This window comes from Neltuma alba, unplaced genomic scaffold, assembly GCF_004799145.2.
Source record: "Neltuma alba isolate B1F8T4 unplaced genomic scaffold, ASM479914v2 tig00012846_pilon, whole genome shotgun sequence".
NCBI classification, from domain to species: domain Eukaryota; kingdom Viridiplantae; phylum Streptophyta; class Magnoliopsida; order Fabales; family Fabaceae; genus Neltuma; species Neltuma alba.
Genome location: NW_021637233.1, coordinates 48,685 through 67,819, shown reverse-complemented (window position 1 = coordinate 67,819; position 19,135 = coordinate 48,685). Strand labels below are relative to the sequence as shown.

The 19,135-nt window shown below is 34.2% G+C and overlaps 3 protein-coding genes across 3 annotated transcripts; all 3 read right to left on the bottom strand.

Annotated features, from left to right (window-relative positions):
• On the bottom strand, positions 1-5,610 carry LOC114731782 (ubiquitin-like modifier-activating enzyme atg7). The gene is made up of 14 exons (XM_028919041.1): positions 5,231-5,610; positions 4,638-4,855; positions 3,992-4,183; positions 3,847-3,901; positions 3,652-3,746; positions 3,351-3,540; positions 3,134-3,233; positions 2,889-3,033; positions 2,661-2,819; positions 2,386-2,574; positions 2,025-2,225; positions 1,823-1,938; positions 1,563-1,719; positions 1-386 (listed from the first exon to the last, which is right to left on the bottom strand). The coding sequence occupies exons 1-14, from the start codon at positions 5,367-5,369 to the stop codon at positions 213-215; spliced, it is 2,130 nt and encodes a 709-aa protein (XP_028774874.1). The 5' UTR covers positions 5,370-5,610; the 3' UTR covers positions 1-212.
• Positions 5,611-8,370: 2,760 nt separating this feature from the next.
• LOC114731813 (universal stress protein PHOS34-like) lies at positions 8,371-10,916 on the bottom strand. The gene is made up of 4 exons (XM_028919066.1): positions 10,500-10,916; positions 10,318-10,412; positions 9,966-10,087; positions 8,371-8,687 (listed from the first exon to the last, which is right to left on the bottom strand). Exons 1-4 carry the CDS (start codon positions 10,678-10,680, stop codon positions 8,600-8,602), a joined length of 486 nt encoding a protein of 161 aa, XP_028774899.1. The 5' UTR covers positions 10,681-10,916; the 3' UTR covers positions 8,371-8,599.
• Positions 10,917-17,552: 6,636 nt separating this feature from the next.
• Positions 17,553-18,074, bottom strand: LOC114731785 (acidic leucine-rich nuclear phosphoprotein 32 family member B-like). Its single transcript, XM_028919043.1, has one exon. It carries the CDS (start codon positions 18,072-18,074, stop codon positions 17,553-17,555), a length of 522 nt encoding a protein of 173 aa, XP_028774876.1.
• Between the last annotated feature and the right edge of the window lie 1,061 nt (positions 18,075-19,135).

Genomic DNA, 19,135 nt, shown 5'->3' with positions numbered 1-19,135 from the left:
TTCTTCCGCAACAAAATGGGCCATAATTGCATCAATGGCAAGAATTAGTAAATAATTTAACTTTTACATGTAAATTAGTTTTGTACAATTGAAAAGGTACAGTAGCCAAAGCAAACTGTTAAGTGTTGGAAAGGGGAGAAGTTATTCAAATTAGCTTTTTGAGCAACTTGGCAATGTTTATTAACAAAGTGATACAGAAATCCTAGTGAGTGTTAAATTTCAACACAGTCGTCGTCTTCATCATCCATGTCTTTGTCCCAGTCCAATGAGAAGGATGCAGCTGATTTCATCAACTCTGTTAGTCCAGTCAGATCCTCTAGGTAGGTGGGATGATTAATTGCCTCAAGTATGAATTCCATTCCTCTGTTCCGATATTCAGATACAACCTGAACAGTTGTAATTTCACCCACACAAAAAATAAATAAATAAGAAGTCTGGAAATTCCTAGTGAATTAGACATCATGAAAACCTTAATCACTCTATTGTTCTTTGAGGGGCATCATATCCAGGAAATAATATATCATAAGATATAATTCTCACTGCAACCGGCATTTTCAGTGAACATAAATAGTGCATCAAGAGAGGTCTTTTTTTTTTTGGGTGGTGAGGGGACAAGAAATAAACAACAGATGCAAAGATGGAATGAGAACCAGACACCGTCATATTATTTTGTATCGCTTTGCGTTCAAATGCAAAAATGAATTAGAGACATGTAAATCTCCTAAGATAGCTTTATAAAGTACAGTTGTAATTTCACTACAATCAGGCAAGGAAGCATGAATACTAATGTGGGCAAAGATAATCTTTAAAAGTTTAAAAAGCCCATATCATGTCAATTTCAAAATAGATATTTTTTGACTGTCCTTGCTTCATACTAACAAGAGATAAGAAATCTATGAAATATCTAGTGATAACTAGTCTAGTCATGAACCTTGAAAATTGAAAACACTACTAGATTATTCCATTATTCATCCCATAAACATTGCCATAGCATTTGGGATAAAATCAACTATTGAAGAAAAAAATAAAGCACGCATATGCCACAAGAATTTCAGCATAAGCAATCCATATACATATTTGGTTGGATGAGAAGTATTATATATACCTGCAGACATATTTTCATCAAAATTGTCAATATTTCCCCATTTAGGTTCACCTTAGATCCAAAATATCTCAGGATTTATAATGTTTGCACTTGGTTGTCTAGGTTGTTTACATTGATCCTAAACAATCTAAAAGGGATTTGAGAAATTCTCTATAATTAAGTATCAAGGAGAAGTATGACATTAGGTGTGATCTAATGATGAAAGGTGTGAGTAGTTAAAAGGAGGTCTAAGGTTTAAAAGATTCACTTCATCAGGAAATTTTAGTAAAAGTAGTTTGATGACATCTGGGTAGTATCACAAAATTCTTTTGACCACATGATTAAGCTTATCGCTCAGGAGTTTAATTTAGCACAACCAGAGGCATTGCAGGAGGCAATGATGATATTTGGGGCATACAATGACACTAAAATTTTTGCAAATGAGTCACCATAGGTGCTATTGACCGCCCAAACTTACCATTTGGCAACAAGCTGTACAGCTGGAGGACGAGTGACCTACAAGAGTCATTTGAGAAAATTGAGAAAGGGAACCCCGAATTTGATGTGGTAAAATACCAAGAGGTTGCTCTGTACTTCCAATGACACCGGAGTTAATTTCACCCTCTGCATATATCCTGAGAAAATGTAGTCAAGATGTGAATTTCAGGGAGATATATGAAGCAAAGAAGCCTGAGGGTGATGCATGAGAAATAATAAAATAACTATTTGCGGCATTACCCTTGAGGGTGATGCAAAATCCCCACTAAAAGCTCAACTGCAAGGGATGAAGCAATAGGAGCAAGCCCTGGCCGAGTCACTGTGCACTGCTGGTCCAGAGTGCGGTTTGAGGTTGACTGCAGAAAGGACATAAGATTTAGAACTTCACAAAATGTTGTGTGTGTATGCATTCAAATATATCATAGTGCTGCAAGAAAATTACATCAGTGGGTGCAACGACATCACTGCAGAAATAACATCCCAATCTTTCCTTTCCTGTTGCTTCATTTACATTAAGTTTTTGCATATCATCACATAAAGAAGTTACAGTTTCAGTACTCAGATTAGGGGCTTGACTGAAAGGGCCAGCTCCATGGCGCATAACCAAGAAACTATCAAATCCTAGAGCTGCAGTAATTGTAATCTGCACATAGATAAATAGTATTCACGTAAGGAATGTTAATTTAAAATCAAATTAAGGCAGATATGATATATGCTTCAGTTAAAATGTTAATTAAATGTGATGCAGGGATGCGGAGTAAGACAATGACATACATGTCATCTAAAAGATTAAATTGACTAACCTTGTTAGTATTAGCACAAAGAAGTGATGGAAGCCATCGACTTTCCCTTGTATCAGTCAATAGGAAAACTGCATCATGTGCATCAATCAAATCAGAAAGACGTCTACAATCATCAACTACGCTCTTCTCTTCTTGGCTAGGTATTGGATGCCCAGGCATTGGTATAGCCATTACAACACCTTCAGCTTCCTGGAAAAAAAAAAAAAAAAGGCATGCCAATATGAGAAAGAATGTTTGGATCAAGCATCAAGGCAGTTTCAGACCTAATCAATTACCACTGCTGGAAAGATCTGTTGAAGACTTCTAACTGCTGCTGTAGCTTTGAATTCGCCACCATTAAGGCAGTGATCCAAAGTATACAGGGATTGCCTCAGCGGGTTAGACATAGCAACCCTCCCATTGTCCAGTAGTGTAATTTTTCTGACACCCCATGCCTGCAACACTCACAAGCTTAACACTTGTAGAAGGAAAAAAGAATCAAACCAAGATTTTACCATACTCACCATGAGCATACGAGCAACCTGACATCCAAGTGTACCTGCTCCAAGAAGAAGACACTTGACAGAAGATAAGGCATTCAAGTTTAAGGAAGGCAAAGCACGCCATCTCATAAGCTTTAAATTCAAATCTGCAGCAGATATTGCCAACCTGTAAAGATACAAGTATGAAAATAGTAATGTAGAAGAAAGATGATACAAGTAGCAGAATAACACAACAAATAACAGGAAAAACAATGCAAATGAGATACCTAGCCGGATCCAAAGATTGAGAAAGGCTAATACGTCTTGGTGTTTTTCTCCCTTTGTTAACTTCCCATCCAACTGCATTAGGTACACTATCTCTCCCCCCTAAACATACATCCCTTTTAAGTTAGAAATCTAAAAACCTGGAAAAAAAAAAAAAGAGGAAAGAAAGAAAGAAAGAAGCTAAAGATCAAGTCCACCAAACAATTTCAGCAGTTCTACCTTGGGAATCCGTAATCAATGCTTCACCGACAAGGGATAAGTCCATATCTGCAAAACCACGATTCTCTCTATAGCAGATAAACTGAACTCTCTTGAGATTCCACTTTGCAGAAAGAAGTGCTAAGAAATTCCGCAGAGGCCACCCAGGATTATTTGGAAGATGACATGGGTCATAAAATCCAAAGAGGATCTGCGGAAAGAACAAAGTAAATTTCAGTCAAAAGGCATCTATAATTTCACATCCAGAGACCAGAACGAAGCAATTTCACAGAGGAAATACACAATTATCGTAATTCAAGACCTTGCAAGATTCACTCTGACAAGTCTCCCAATCCTTTAGGTGCTTGATAGTGGCGCAGGAGTTTGGATCTATGGTGACAAAAAAGAATGGAACATCTGCCACATACTCTAATTATTAAGTTAATCTCGAAAAGGTTAAGGGAAGCAACCAATAATAAATATTAACAATAAATTAGAGAGATGGTAATTTATGTACCTGCTGTAGACCTTGAGTTACGCCATTCGTTACAAGCTACAGAGAGGGATTCTGCCTGTCATTTTATAATCAAACAAGTCCAACAGTGACTTAAGAGCAGTCATTTAATCATATACGTGAGTGACAATAAATAAATCTAAAGCACCTCTTCGTTGCTCAACCACTGAGAAGCTGGCTTTAAATAGTTGACAATTGCAGGAGGATCCAGCATAAGAGCAGGGAATGCAAACCAGTAGTGGAAGGTCCATTTTTTCAAGTCGGCAAAAGAAATAAGAAGGAATCGTGACAATACTGCAGAGTCCTCCACAGCTTTTCCAGTTTGAATGTCCTCCCAGATCTATTTTTTCCCAAAACGGCAAGCTTACATGAGGATTTAATTTTATCAAGTCAAGAAACATAGTTAAATCTGATAACAATAAGTGGGGGCTCAAGATTTTGATATTAAAATGTTCTCCTTGCAAATAAATTTAATATTCAGAAGCCACTCAAGCTGAAGCATGTGCAAAACGTAGACCCAATCACCCAAATAGCTCGAAGAGTGGAATGGAAGGTCACTGACTTGTTTTAATAATATATCTAATACAACCCTTACACAAAAGCTGCTGAACGGAGACAATAAGGATTAGCAACTGGGTTTAAAAAGACTTTGATCCAATGCCAGGAACTGTTTCATCTCAAGAGCTTAATTTGTCATGCAAAGGCTTGGAATTTGTTTGATCAATACCTTTAACCAATTGGAAATTATTTATTCCTCAATTATCTCCCCCAGTGATATCTTTATAAATATTTACCTTGCTAGCTTCTGCCTTCAAGAGGTTCTTTTTGTCAAGTGCATGGAAGCTTTCTACAGTATTAGTATTGTAAAGTATGCCTGGAACAGAGCACCTGTTCCTGTTGCCGCGGGTAGTATCTGGGGACAATAACGACTCACTTGATTCAGAAGGCAAGGACTCAGCTAAAACAGTTAAGTGATTTGATACTTGAGAATGCGAGCAAGGTGCATAGAATCCTGCAACGAGATAACAGCAATATGAGATCAAAATTGCATTGTGCCGGCAAACTTTATTAACATAGCTCAAATTGCATCTTTAAAACTTGACAAAAAGAATCTGCATTTTCTAAAACAGAAAAAGAAACAGATGCATAAATCCTCAGTCAACGCTAGTTTGGATTTCTTAAAAAAATAAAATAAAAATAAATAAGAAAAAGGTTATACTTTGAACTTGGAAATTAGAATTGGAAAAGTGAAAGGGAAACACAATTATCAGACATGTGCAGTGTTCTTAATTTGTCCTTTCTCAGTTACATAAAGAAAAACCGAAAACTACGTAATCTGAATTAAAAAACAAGTTAAAAGGACAAGGGGGCAAGCAAAGAGAAGAACCATTAATTGGTATTGGAGAATCATCAATGCCAAGTTTGTTGAGCTTTAAAGAAGACAATCTGTGCCAGAAACCTTCATCGACCAAGCTCTGCATCGGTGCGAATTGCAGCAAGGATCCCTCCTGGGGATGCCCCGCCATAGTTGTTTCCTCCTTCTTCCTCTTATTCTTCCAATTTCGAAATTAAGTGAAGTTCCAAACCAGTAAACGGGTTTTGATATGCGCTTACTTGCAAATTTTGAAGTCACAAGTAGTTTTGACGAATTGAAAACTTGATAGGATGAAGCAAGATGGCTTCAGCATCGTCCGGGAATGATTACTCGGTGTTGTTGGGTTTGGATCCGGGTCTTCTTTCCGGGTCTACGCTCCGTTGCTTCTCGTCGTTTATTATTAGGACGATGATCGCTTTACGCCATCACATCTGGCTCATTCAAGGTTAGGACCCCCCAAACCTTGAATTTTAAATTTTAATTTCTTTTTAACATACGGATCATTAATTTGAGGGTAAATCCAGTACCCAAAATATTTTTTAGATATATCTAACATTTTAAAATATTTTATGGTGTATTCAGTACTCTAAAATGTTTTTTAAATGCTTCCAACACTTTAAATATTTTTGTGCTTTGGTGCTGAATGCATCAAAAAGTAATTTTCAAATTTTAAAATGTTGGATGTATCACAAAATATTTTAAACTATTAGATGTATTTGATAAAATATTTTTGGATGCTGAATGCATCTTAACTTTTAATTTGATCTTATGGTATCAACTAATTTTGAATTAGGTTGTCATAATTTTTTCTTTTTATCATGCTTTTTCTTTATGTTTTTATTTGTTTTTATTTAGGTCCTTACAATTTTTTTTATCAAGTCTTCACAGTTTCACTTAATTTTTAACCAAATCTTTAAAGTTTTGTTTATTTTTTATTCTATAAATTTTAATAATATTCTTTTATAATAATTTATTTTCAAATTTTCAAAATTTTGAATTAAACATATATTTATATTTATTTTATAATTGTAATTTTTACAAATATAAAATTCGAATTATAACAATAAAATTTTCGAAAAACATAACATAATTGAAATTAATTTATAATTAATTATTTGAATCAGTTGATAATTATTTATTAATTATTTTTATAATTATTTGAAAATTAATTTAAATTTATTATTAATATTTTATATTTCAATATTATTTATTTAATTAATTTAAGTAAATTAATAACTTCAATTAAAAAATACATAAAGGTCATTAAAAATAAGGTGAACTATAAGAACTTGATAAAATGAAATAAAAACCACAAAAACCTAAATAAAAATAAGTGAAAGTATAAAAATGTGATTTAAAAAAAACCATAAAAACCTACTTCAAAATTAAGTGAAAGTACAATGACCTGCGGATTAATCATCCCTTTAATAAGAGACATGACTTTTTTTTAAAGAATACTTATATCAAATTGACAAATTGTTTATATTCATCATATTAAGTTCTCTAATCATATATGATCATATAGTCTTATTTTTAAAATATTAGGATTTAATAGTATTGAACTATAAATCACATAAAAAAAATACATGGCTATGTATAATTAGAAAACTTGACATAATTGATAAAAAAAACTTAATATTTTTTCTTTTTTTTAATTGCCGACAATAATACAAATTCTTGAGAAGTTGAAATCCATATGATAGATATTCTTCAGCCTGAAAAATTATAATGAAGATTCTGACACCAAAAAAATAATATGAGAGATTTAATAGACTCAAGTTCAAAGGCATTTGACCAATATGCTATGCATAATAAAAAAATACTACCAAAACGGTGCCTTGTTGAAAATATTTATGGGATGCTACGCCTAAACTTATTTACGCTTAGAATGAGTTCTATTTTACACGCAAATCGTTGACAGCAAGAACAAGTTTCATGTTGTGATACTCATTTTTGCTGTTAATTATTTTATGTAAAATTAAATTTATTCTAAGCATGAATGAGTTTAGGTGCAGCATCCTAATAAATATTTTTAATAATTTAGCATTTCAGTAATATTTTTTTCCATATAATTCAAAGTATCATCAAACTATTCTGGGTTTGAGACTAATTTTTATCAAGTCAGAAGTATTAAAGTTATAACCCTCCTAATAAATACGCTTTTTAAGATTTAAACTTGTGTTCTTCTCTTTTTGCTAATTTTTTTATTGTGCATAGGATATCCATCAAAAAGCCCAAGTTCAAGTTAATTAACAGATAAAATATTGCATACCAAATAATTATAAAAAAGTATAGATATAAAATATTCTTAAAAATACATATGATTTTTATGTCGTATGTTCTTCTTTTTTTCCCCTTTTCTTTTGGGTAATGAATCTTAAGTATGTAAACTATCTTTATCTTGCAGTGTTTTTTTTTTTTAACCAGATCTTTATCTTGCACAGTTTAATACAATTGGCGGAGCTGATATATAATTTCAACTCAGGTTTATGTACGTAACTCAGCTATTCGCATGCTGTAATCATTTTCGCTTGTTGAACAATTTAGTGAGAATTACAATCAAGTTCTAATAACAATCTAAATAGCTTGCGTTTTTGAGTGAAAAATGATAACTCTGAGACTTGTTTTATAATTTTTTTTGGACTTTATTGTAATTTTTCCAAAAATTTATTTTAATGAATTTTTATTAATTTTCTTTAAAAAAATCTCCAGCCACTGAAAAATAATCAGCCCAACCCAACCCAAACCCACTTTCCATTCGGTTCACAGCCCGTCCCCGGCCCCGGTCTGGTTTTGGACGGCATATTTTCTAATGACAATGATTTTAATATTTTCTTTTGAAAAATAGAATAATCATTTAATTTGTCTCCCAAATCGCCAAAAATTGAAATCAATATGTTAGTTAAACCAATATATAATCTTTTAATAAATAACTAATTTAACTAATTAACTTAATCTTTAAAATTAGTTATATATTTAGCCCTTGTAAGAAAAGAGTATCAATTAATTCTCGGTGACTACGTCCAAGGAACTGAGGTTTCTACTAAAGTTACGAGGATAATTACTCCTAATACACACACACACACACACACATATATATATCAAATTTAAGAGATGCAAACAAACTTTTTGTAGAAGAACGTCAAGAATAATTCAATTTAAATTTCAATATTATTATTGAATAAAAAGCAAAACATGTACGAAAATAAGGACTAAAACGCAAAATCATTTAATTACATCATGAACAACATATAACAACATTATATTCAACACTAGAATGTAATTAACATCCATTATATTACATTGAACTTTTTGGGGGGGGGGGGAACTATGATCACTTTACAAGTAATTAACATCCATTGAAGGCGCAGGCAAAGGACATCAGTGTTTGGTTTTGGGCTTCTTGACGATCATCACAGTACAGGCAGCGTGATGAGCACAATAGTCACTTATGCTCCCTAACACCGCCCTGCAAAAATTGAATACACCCAAAACCAATATCATCATCATTATATTAGCCATATAGTATTGTCTTCTTAAAAATGGTTTATATAAAATAAAAATACTTGAAAATGGTAGTGCAATAACATCAAGACAAAGCAAACTAAGCGACCATTGTCATAGCCAAGCTAGCTTTTACCACCTTCCTCCATTTTAATTAAAACAATTGCCTTGTTAGAGTTTCAGTCTTGTTTCAAACTAGTTATCCCTTTAAAATGTTAAGGAGCCATCTTTTTATTAAATCATAGTTACTAATGAAGATAATACTCCCTCCGTCCCCTATTATAAGGAACATTATTGGAGCTCATCCCATATATCAAAATATTAGTTAAAATTAGTTAAAGATAATAAATATGTAAAAATTAGAAATCCTTTCACCAAAATACCCTTATTCTTAGGGGAGAGAGAATATAAGAGAGAAAATAAGAAAATTATTATAATAAAAAAATTATAAAAGAAAGAAAATATGTGATGGAGAAATAATAATTTGAAGAATAAGATAATAAATATATTGAGTATTAAAATAAATAATTAATGAGGGCAAAATAGGAAAAAAATTTAAGACAATTTGTATATGTTGTTTATATTAAGGGACAAGAGGAAGATTGTTATAACAGGACGAAGAAAGTACTATTTACCTCTTAAATGTAAAAGTAAATAATTAACTGACAGAGATTAAAAAAATAACTTCAGTTATTTATAAACTGTCTGTTGGTTAATTATTTACATTGGAAATCATATCATTCATGGAGATCCTCTTTTAACATGCACAATAAAGAATAATTTAGGATAAAAATTATAAATGCAGGTGATAAAATTGATTGATATCCTACATTTATGATTCAAATAAACCACTTTAATTAGCTCTTATATCTATGATTAAAGGAAGTAAATGATACTAAAGTTCTTTTTTGGTTTGGATAAGTAGTCGACTGATGATGGTTTAGTTCTTGCTGTACAATAAATTTTCTATCTGTATGCATGATCATAAATAACAATTATTTTGAAACAAAGAAAACAATAATAATCCCTAATACAATGTTAGTCTTTATAGTTTGATTTTCATTTTGATTTCAATTTCTCATGGACAAAATAATCTAAATTTTTATTAAGATTAAAAAAATTAACGTCTCATAATAAAAGAAGCTTGAGTAGCCAAACCCTATAATTTCAAACTATACAGCAACAACAAATGTCTTACTCCAGTGAGCTCACTAACACAATCCATGTATTAATGTGTACATACCTTTTAATAGCCCCATAACCATGACTTCCCACCACCAATAAGGAAGCATGATGTTTGTCCACAGCTTCACAAATCACATTTCTTGGGTCACCTTCCGTTACTTCTACTTCTACGTCAGTTACCTGTTCATTTTGCTCCACCATTAATACGCACACACAAGCTACTTCAAGCCTCAAGCATTAGATCATCGTGTAGAATTTTCACCATCCACATGAAGAATCATATTTCAAATAATTTTTCTAAGCTTATGCATAAATTATTTGAGATTTTTCTGGCAGCTGAGCGATATGGTGTGACTGTTAATTTATTCATGGCTGGTTAGAGACATTCAAAGTGATTCTCAATTAATTACCGATTTCTTGCGGCAAATCTCTTTAGCTTTTTCAACAACTTTGGCGGCCTTCTTCTTCAAATCCCCATCAACAATGGGCAAAACTTCAGCAAATCCTGCCAACAATATATTTGCAGTTTTCTCAGAAAATCGGAATCTAAAAGGAAGGAAACAGAGATAGAATCGACGGAAAAATCGAGTACCAGGACCGGGGATGCCGAGGGCGGAGGTCGCATAAGGTTTGGCATGAACAAGAACAAGCTTAAACAGAGGACTAGGCATGGGCGTGAAGAAATGACAAAGAGTCCAGTTGAGTGCGTAGGCGCTGTGCTCGCTCTCATCGATCGCCACCACCATCACTTTCCTTTCCGGTGTCGTCGCCATGGGAGAAGCTCACCGTCGCAGAGGATCGCACCGGTCAATTACTTCTCGTTGGCTTCTTCGGAACGCTCGCACAATACGCACCACGTGCTGCCGGATTGACGCCCGATGTATTCAGAACAATTAGATTCCGTTGAAATGACTGTGAATAATTATAATTTAGATGTTCCAGAGATATCTACAAGAGTCTGGACATTGGGGAATTCCAGATGCATCGCACAGTGGCATGGGTTCGTGGAACAATCTGGTAGGCGGAAACGACCCGCTATGACAATCGGGTACCCGAGTCCGTATATATGTGGGCTACGCAAGAGTGGCACCGCCGGATTGACTGGACCGTCGCAATGGGCGGATCCGGTTAGCGCCAAATCGGGGCATTGTCGACTGCTATGTTGATGGGGCGACGAATCACACGGACAAACTTGTAATCGGAGTAGTTTAATAAATAATTCTTGAAATACGTAAAATACAATAATTAAGATATACAAATATGCAGTGAAAATCTTATCCAAGTTATCGTAAAAGAAAAGAAATTTAGATATTTAATAAGCATTATCTATCATTTTATTTATGATAATAAAATTTTTCATTGTGCTCTTTTTATTTAATCAAAGTATGCCAAACCACCTTGAGTTTGAAATTAATCCTTTTGAACGCTTAAAATGTAAAAGATTTTCACTTTTCCCAACAAGTGTCCTTCTTAAAATCTTCAAATAGTTTGTTGGTTTGTTGGATGTATTTTATTTCATTTATATTATTTTTCAAGGAAGAAAAAACCGGACTGGCTCATCCAGAAAATCAGTGAACCGGTCTGAGGTCCGGTCTGATTTAACCCAAAAAACCGGCTCCCAATCAACTCGGGATGAATCGGAATGAATCAGACTAAACTGGTAAAAACCAGAAAACTGCTGGGTGGACTAGGTTGGCTGGTTTTCCCCCCCCCAAAAACTGCTCTGACTGTTTGCCGGAGAAGGAATGGACATCTTATTGTCTGCAAGAAACCATGGACACTGTAGAGACAGGCAGTAGAAGCCGAGGAGATCATGGAGGTTGAGGAAGAGAAATCATTGTTTGTGCCGCTTTGAGGTATATCAGTAGAAGACTGGAAGAGAAGGAGAAAGATAAGAGAGAGTATAGGATGGATGAATAAAGTATAGAGAAGAAAAATGATACCGACCTTTTGCTATTTCTCCATTTCTCCATTCTATTTGAGGAAGAAATAGAAGTGATCCTTGAGGACGGCAGGAAGTAATTTGAGAAAGAGGTGGAAGAACTGGTGATGCGTGCTCAAGGAGGCAAAATATGCTGCTACAGTGCTACCACCCTAGTCTACTCTGCTTGTTCAATGTCGTATGAGAGAGATGTTGCTTCGTGATGTGAGATATAAAGAAAAAAGTGGTCATGGCACGTGGGAGAGAGAAGATAGACAAAAGGAAAAGAAAAAAAGGAAAAAAAATTAAAAAAAACCCATTTAAAATTAAATATTATTTTTATAATTACAATATGAATATTTTACTAATTTTAATTAAATTATATCATTTTAATTATTACCGGTCTGACCTCGGTCTGACCCCGATTTAACCCATTAATCCTTGAACCAGTATCTTGACCGGTTCAGTATCCGATCCGGTTTTTTGTTCCTTGTTATTTTTCTTGAACAGTTTTTTATTGTGAAAAAAAAAGACCATAAATTTCTCTTTAAAAATTTATTTAGAGAATAGTTCTAGGAATAATGTGAAGCACTAAAATCCTTTAGGGGAAATAGATAAACATATGACATGATCACGTTGCTATTAATGACCATAAATTTATGCAATTTATAATTTTTCTTATTTGCAATTCATTTTTCTTTATGTCAATTATTTTTTATGTATTATTTTTTTCTGTGTGCAACCTTTCTTGTTTTTTTACTCATCAAGGGATTCCTGTTATTCATAATGCTTTTTTTTTTTAATTTCTCCTAATTTTCATGAAAGGATTTATGACCAATTTTGTCTTTTTATTTGATCGTCAACATGTTTATTAAAGGAGTTTAAGAAAATTTTGTAATCAATGCATTGGGTACTAATGTACATGGGCAACTTTTGGTTCAACACGCTTATCACAAAGCTCACTGGTCTTGCTCGCTTTATAAGGGTCGAGTTTATTGGGAGTTTGCACAAGGCACCTATGCTTTAGTCTTAGTATTAGAGGGCCCAAGCGAATTTAATAGGAAAAATTTCGTTTAAGGACGACAGTACAGAATTAATTTTAAAGAGCTCTCAAAACATTCTGAAATTTCAATGCAGGATAAGGGGGCAAACTGATATTAATTCCACAAAGAAAATGATACTATTGCCCCTTATAATACTTATTGCCCTTCGAAAATGAGACTTATATTTTTAGTGGTGTAAAAGAGATAACAAAGATGAAAAAGGGGAAGTTGGCGTCATTTCCTATCCTCCCCTATGCAGTGCAGCAATGGTGAATGGAGATATTTTACTACCATGAGTTGAGAAAACGCAGTGGCGGAGCTTCACTTTGAAGGTCCGTCCCTTCGATGTCTGTCGAAGTCGAAGCTAGAGTTGGTGCAAGAGAGAGAAATCGCAAGTGTGCCTTATGGTGTTGCGTCTTCTTTGGAAGTGGCATCAGCTTGGCATGGAAGGTAAGATTTTGTTTTCAAAATTTTTATTTTGTTCGTGTGATTTGGTGAGCACAGGTGAGTTGTGATGGCCGAATAACATAGAAATGAGTATTTAAGTGCATGGGTACGTAGGTTAGGAGTGACTTACAAATCTAACAGTGGTTTTGGTTTTAGAAATAAATTTTTATCCTCATCTTGTTTTAAGTTGTTAAACATGTGGTGTTTGTGATTTTTGAAAAGTGGGTGAGAATAGGTGCACATTGAGTATAATGCGTTGCTGAAAGAACTTAGGTAGGCAGAAATGAAAGGGAAATGGGTGAGTGTGCTGGAGTGGGTGATATGACAGGTAAATATGCAGGTGAATGTTGAAAATATGTATTCGAATTGTAAATTTACAAATTCAAATTATGTTAGGGAAAAAGCAATTTATTGTTGTGAAAATCCATATTTTTGTTGTCAATGTTCAAATTCCTGATATAAACATACACTATCTTTAATTGCTGAAACTCAATTGAAAGTGATACTTCAATGATGTGTAACAGTAAAGGATAAATGGATAGCAGTAGTGGGAAATAATTATTTTGCATCTTTCATGTTGGAGGGTAATTTGTAAAGACCTCAGAAAGAAAATTCATCTATAAAGGGGGCATCATTAGCAGAAGATTGATTAGAAAAGGAATGACATATGAAGAACTACAATGCATGGTAGCTTATGATGTCTGGCTAGGGACTTATGAACATAAAATGAAGTACAAAGTTATCTTTGACCAAGAAACATTCTTAGATTTTGTTGACGATATCAGTTTTGGACAAGTAATTGAGTACATCGATAGCAGTGGCCATGTTTATGTTTGTGAGAATGAGAAAGACTTGACACAAGTGTCACAGTTGGATAGTGCACAAGAGTAAGTTGTTTTCAATTGGTTTTATTAAGGTTGTGTGTATATGATAAGAAATTTGTCCAATTTTCATAAACTAAATTGTAATACTCAGAAGTTGAACTTGTTTATGCAGGTTAGATGATTTGGTTGGCCCTTGTGAAATGTTAGTATCTCCAATTGAATTGGATTTGGACACAGATAACATAAATATATCTCTTGTACAAGGTGTGCCAATACTGATAGGAAGTTTAAGTATAGAAATGTTGCCAACCCCAATAGCAGTGATGAATTCTTTAAAGTAGATAGATTTGTTGATGTCAAAAGGACAAACTTTTATTAATGCTAACCATTTTAGAGAGTCATTATAGTATAGTTGTGAACACAAGTTTACATATCGATATGTAAAGAATGATAAGCATAAGATGATTGTGAAGTGTTGTGTGAATGGTTGTTCTTGGGAATTTGAGCATATGATGTAGATGCGAAGAATGAATTCCTAGTTGTGAGAATATTTAGCAGTGAGTACTTGTATTATGCACAAGACAATTTAGTTGTTCCTCATAAGAAGAGGTGCAGACTTACTTCAGTAGTCATAGTAGATAAGTTGAGTTCTAGAATAGACGAATCTCCAATTGACATTAGACGGGATTTAGAAAGAGAGTATGGGTTGAGCCTCAACTACTAACAAGCATATAGGGCGAAAGAGAAAGCATTGACACAAATTCATTGTTATCTAGAGAAGTCTTATATATTAGTCCCTTGGATATGTGAAAGGCTAAGGGAAAGTGATCCAGAAACGGTAGCATAGTGGGTTGCTTCATCAGATAATAGATTTCAAGCTATATTTATTGCATATGGTTGTTGTATAAAAGGGTTTTTAGAAAGTGGTAGACCTATATTATATGTGGATGGATGCCACTTGAGTGGTTCGTACAAAAGGATGTTATTGGGAGCACAAGTATATGACATGGATAATGAATTATTCCTACTTGCATATGCAATTGTTAGAGGTGAGATATTCGATGAGTGGGCATGGTTTTTGGGTAACATAAAGGATATTACGGGATCATTAGAAGTGACAATAGTATCGGATAGGCACAACTCAATAAAAGGTACAGTGCAAGCTGTGTTTGGAGAAGATCGACATGCTTTTTGTTATCTTCATGTGAAGGAGAATTATAGTGCTGAGTTTTTAAAAATAATCAGAGGAAAGAGAAAGACCAGCGGACAAACAAAGGAAGTTACACTAAAATTACTTGATTCTGTTGCATATGCAAGACTTGATAGAGACTTTGATCGTAGTATAGACAAGCTAATGGGATTTTGTTTAGAATTGGGACAATGGCTTCAAAGGAATGGAGACATTGAGCATTGGGCACAAAGCAAATTTTCTTACAAGAGGTGGGATAATATCACCACAAATCTAGCTGAATCCTTTAATGCCTGGCTGCTTCGTGAGAGGAAGCACAACATTGCTGTCTTGATACATGAGTATTGGGAAAAATTAGCCAAAAAAATGTCTAACAGCAAACTAGCCATGAGGAATCAGACCAATGGTGTGGGATCTAATATAGGGAAAAAGTTGATAGATCATGTGACCAGATAAGAAAGAATGCATGTGTAAGATTATGGAATAAACAATTTTAAGGTCAGATAGGGAAACATAGATGTGCGGGTAAATCTTGTGTTACGTGAATACACTTGCAAAGGTTGGCAAATGTCAAGACTATCTTCCCTACATGCATGTACTGCAATCAAGAAGGTATATGGTAATATATATGCATATGTGGAGCATTGCTTTTTACTCTCAACCCAAAAAAAAAAAATTTATGACAGACTCATGATCCTAGTTGAGACCCATGACATTCCTAAGCTAGATTCCCTTCGATATGAAAATTACTCATCCACTATCTTCCTACAACCATTAGTGACAACTGGCCGTGTTGGAAGGCCTAGAGTTAGGAGGATTGAGTCAAAATTCCAGTAGAAGAAACTGTATCATTGCTCAAGATGTGGTGAAGTTGGTCACACTAGAAAGACTTGCGATAACCCGAACCCTGAGTGACTTTGTTGTTGAAAATAGTCTCTCTTTTTTTAAAATTTAATACACAGCTACTTTTGTACATAAATGAGCCCACTATGTATTTCTGGAGTTGTTGGGGAAGTAGCTATCACAACAATAAGTTCCTTTGGTAAGTTCACACAGCTGCGAGTAGCACAAATCTAGAAGATGCATGAAGTGATTAACATATAATTCAACACCTATTGTTGTATAACAAGGCATGGTGAATTGAACTCTATCATTCTCTTGTGGGTGGGGCCACTTTCTTAAATATGTTATGACATGATCCCTACAATCATTACTGAAAAATTAATACATAACAATGTTGGCTCATCTATGTCCATAATAATGTATGACAAAAAAATTACAATGAACTAAAGACTCACATATTCTCTTGAACATGAATCGTGGGATACAAGATTATATTATTTGAATCTGGGTTGGCCAAAGCCTCCAGTTTAGGCTTTACTCTCTTTAGTATTTCAATGAAGCGTGACATTTACACAATTACAAATGACTATCGCACAGGGGACGCTATGGTTGTCCAGAAAAGTAGACGAATAATTATAGTACTTACACATGATTCTACCATCATTTGCTGCCCTCCTAATGCTGGATCAGACTTCTTCTTCTTCTTTCGGTGCTTCATTATGTCCTCATCACCACGCAGTGAGTCCAACACATAAAACTTTAGTGTGCTTAGTTCAAACACAAGGCAAAACCAATGTAGTGTAAACAAAACAGGTAAAAAAATATATTCATATTCAGCCAAATTGTACCCCAGGTGTTTTGGGAGTACTTGTTTGAGATGTTTTTCTACTTGCCATGCTTTGTGTTCCTTTACCATTCTTGTTTATTACAGCTAAAATTGCACAATAATTTTATTGTTAGTGAAGAAACTGTACTTATTACATGACTAAACAATTTAAAGCACTTACCCATTAGCAGAGGATAGCACTAACCATGAAATTTGTGTTAAATATGTGTCTTTTAACCACAGAAGCATTCTCCTGTTGGTTAGTATTCATTTTATAGGCAATCAAAGTCATGATCTGCAGGTTAATGGAACTTCAAAATTCAAAATCTAGAAACATTTCATATATGCCCCACTTGGATGTAAATTGAACATCGCATGTATTTTGTTGCTTATCCATCTTCTGGGACCCAGTGCTTGTAGGTCTACTCGTCTTGCAAAATATCCAAACATATCTACTATGACCCTACAACAAATATGAAAGCACAAATATATAGTCAGTATTACGTACTAGTATTATTCACAGGTTATCATTTCTATAACAATTGAGGATACTTACTCTTTAGCCTCATCTAGTTGACACCACTCAGTACACGCTGTATAAAATGTATCCTTGTCACTCATTTTCACCTTTCTAGCATAAGTAAACATGCATGGAGATTTCACTACTAGGACTTTATGTCTATTTGACCTACTTATCAGTAGTTCCACCACTTTTGTCACCATTTTCCCATCTTTGTTCCCTTCTTCAGTTTTTGCCTCCTTTTCTACAGCTTCATTTTCTCTAATATTTTCATCTTTGTCTTCATCTTCATCTTCTTCTTCTTGTTGTTCATCATCATGCCATTTCTGACCATTTTGATGTTGTTCTCCTATCTTTGCAGTCATAACTTCATCATCTTGTGGCTGCTCATCTTCATCCTCATCACTATAGTGTTCTTTTTCTTCTTCTTTATGCTCATCTTTGTCACTTTCATCCTGCTGTTTATCATTGACTTCTTCATTGCTTCCCCGGTTAAGAATTTTGGTTTCCAACTTAACTAATTCATCACAAACAAAACTTTGAATCTTGGCCATTTCATTGTTTAATGTGTTGTTGAAATTAACTCAAAACTCCTTAATGTCTTGCATATTAAAGTGTATGTCATCAAACAGATATTAACTGTGACCAATAGACATTACCACGTTAGTATTACTCACTGGGTGATGGAAAGTTCTACTACTTCCCAGCTGTGTTGATAATTGAACTTCAGCAAAGGTTGGACAATAAAAAATACCATGTCGACTCTCCTTTTCCACCTCAATTCTACCCTTCACTACCTTATCATCCTAATGCTTAATGGCATCTTTGTCTTTTGGTTCAACTCTCTCCAAAGGGAACCTTTGTAGGACGTATAGCTACAGAGAAAAAAAGCATTGCTCAAAAATTAAATTAGACAATACATCAACAATTTAATTGTCAAACCATATCCAATATCATTTCTTTTGTAAACAAATATGCAAGTACCAATAAAAAGTAGATCCACCCTCTGATAACTCTAGAGTCCTCTTACTACTCTTATTGCACCATTTTATTTCTTTACTGAGTTTATCAAGCATAAACGAAGCCTAGTCAAATTTTTGCCAAGTCTTTTCTATGCAGGCCATTACCTTTAGCACCTTCTCACTCACACTTGCACTTCCTGTGGAACTAAGAAGAGTTCCCAGTGTGAAAAGAACAAAATAGAATTTAAACATTCCATCTTCTTCCTTGTTCATTATCTTTTCCCCAATTTGAGAATATGTCAATGGTTCAACTCATTTACTTGATTCTTAAAGCCATCCAACTTCACTTTAGAGCTCTTATTTGGTAACCCAAGTACTCTCCTCACATCTTTAGCTGTTGCCTTCTTTGTCTTCCCCCCTATGGTCATTTGTTTACTTGGAGGATCATATGCATGAATCAACTCCAAACATAAATCTCTAGGGATCTTATTCAAAGTAATACCAAGAAGATGCCTAAACCCCATTTCTTCTACCTTGCGCTTTAAATTTTCTTTCCCATTTATAAACTCAGCCACTTTCTTGAATTTCGTGGGAGAGCAACGGGTAGAAAATGGGGACACATACTTCTCCTTCTTCTTCTTCTCTTGTATCAG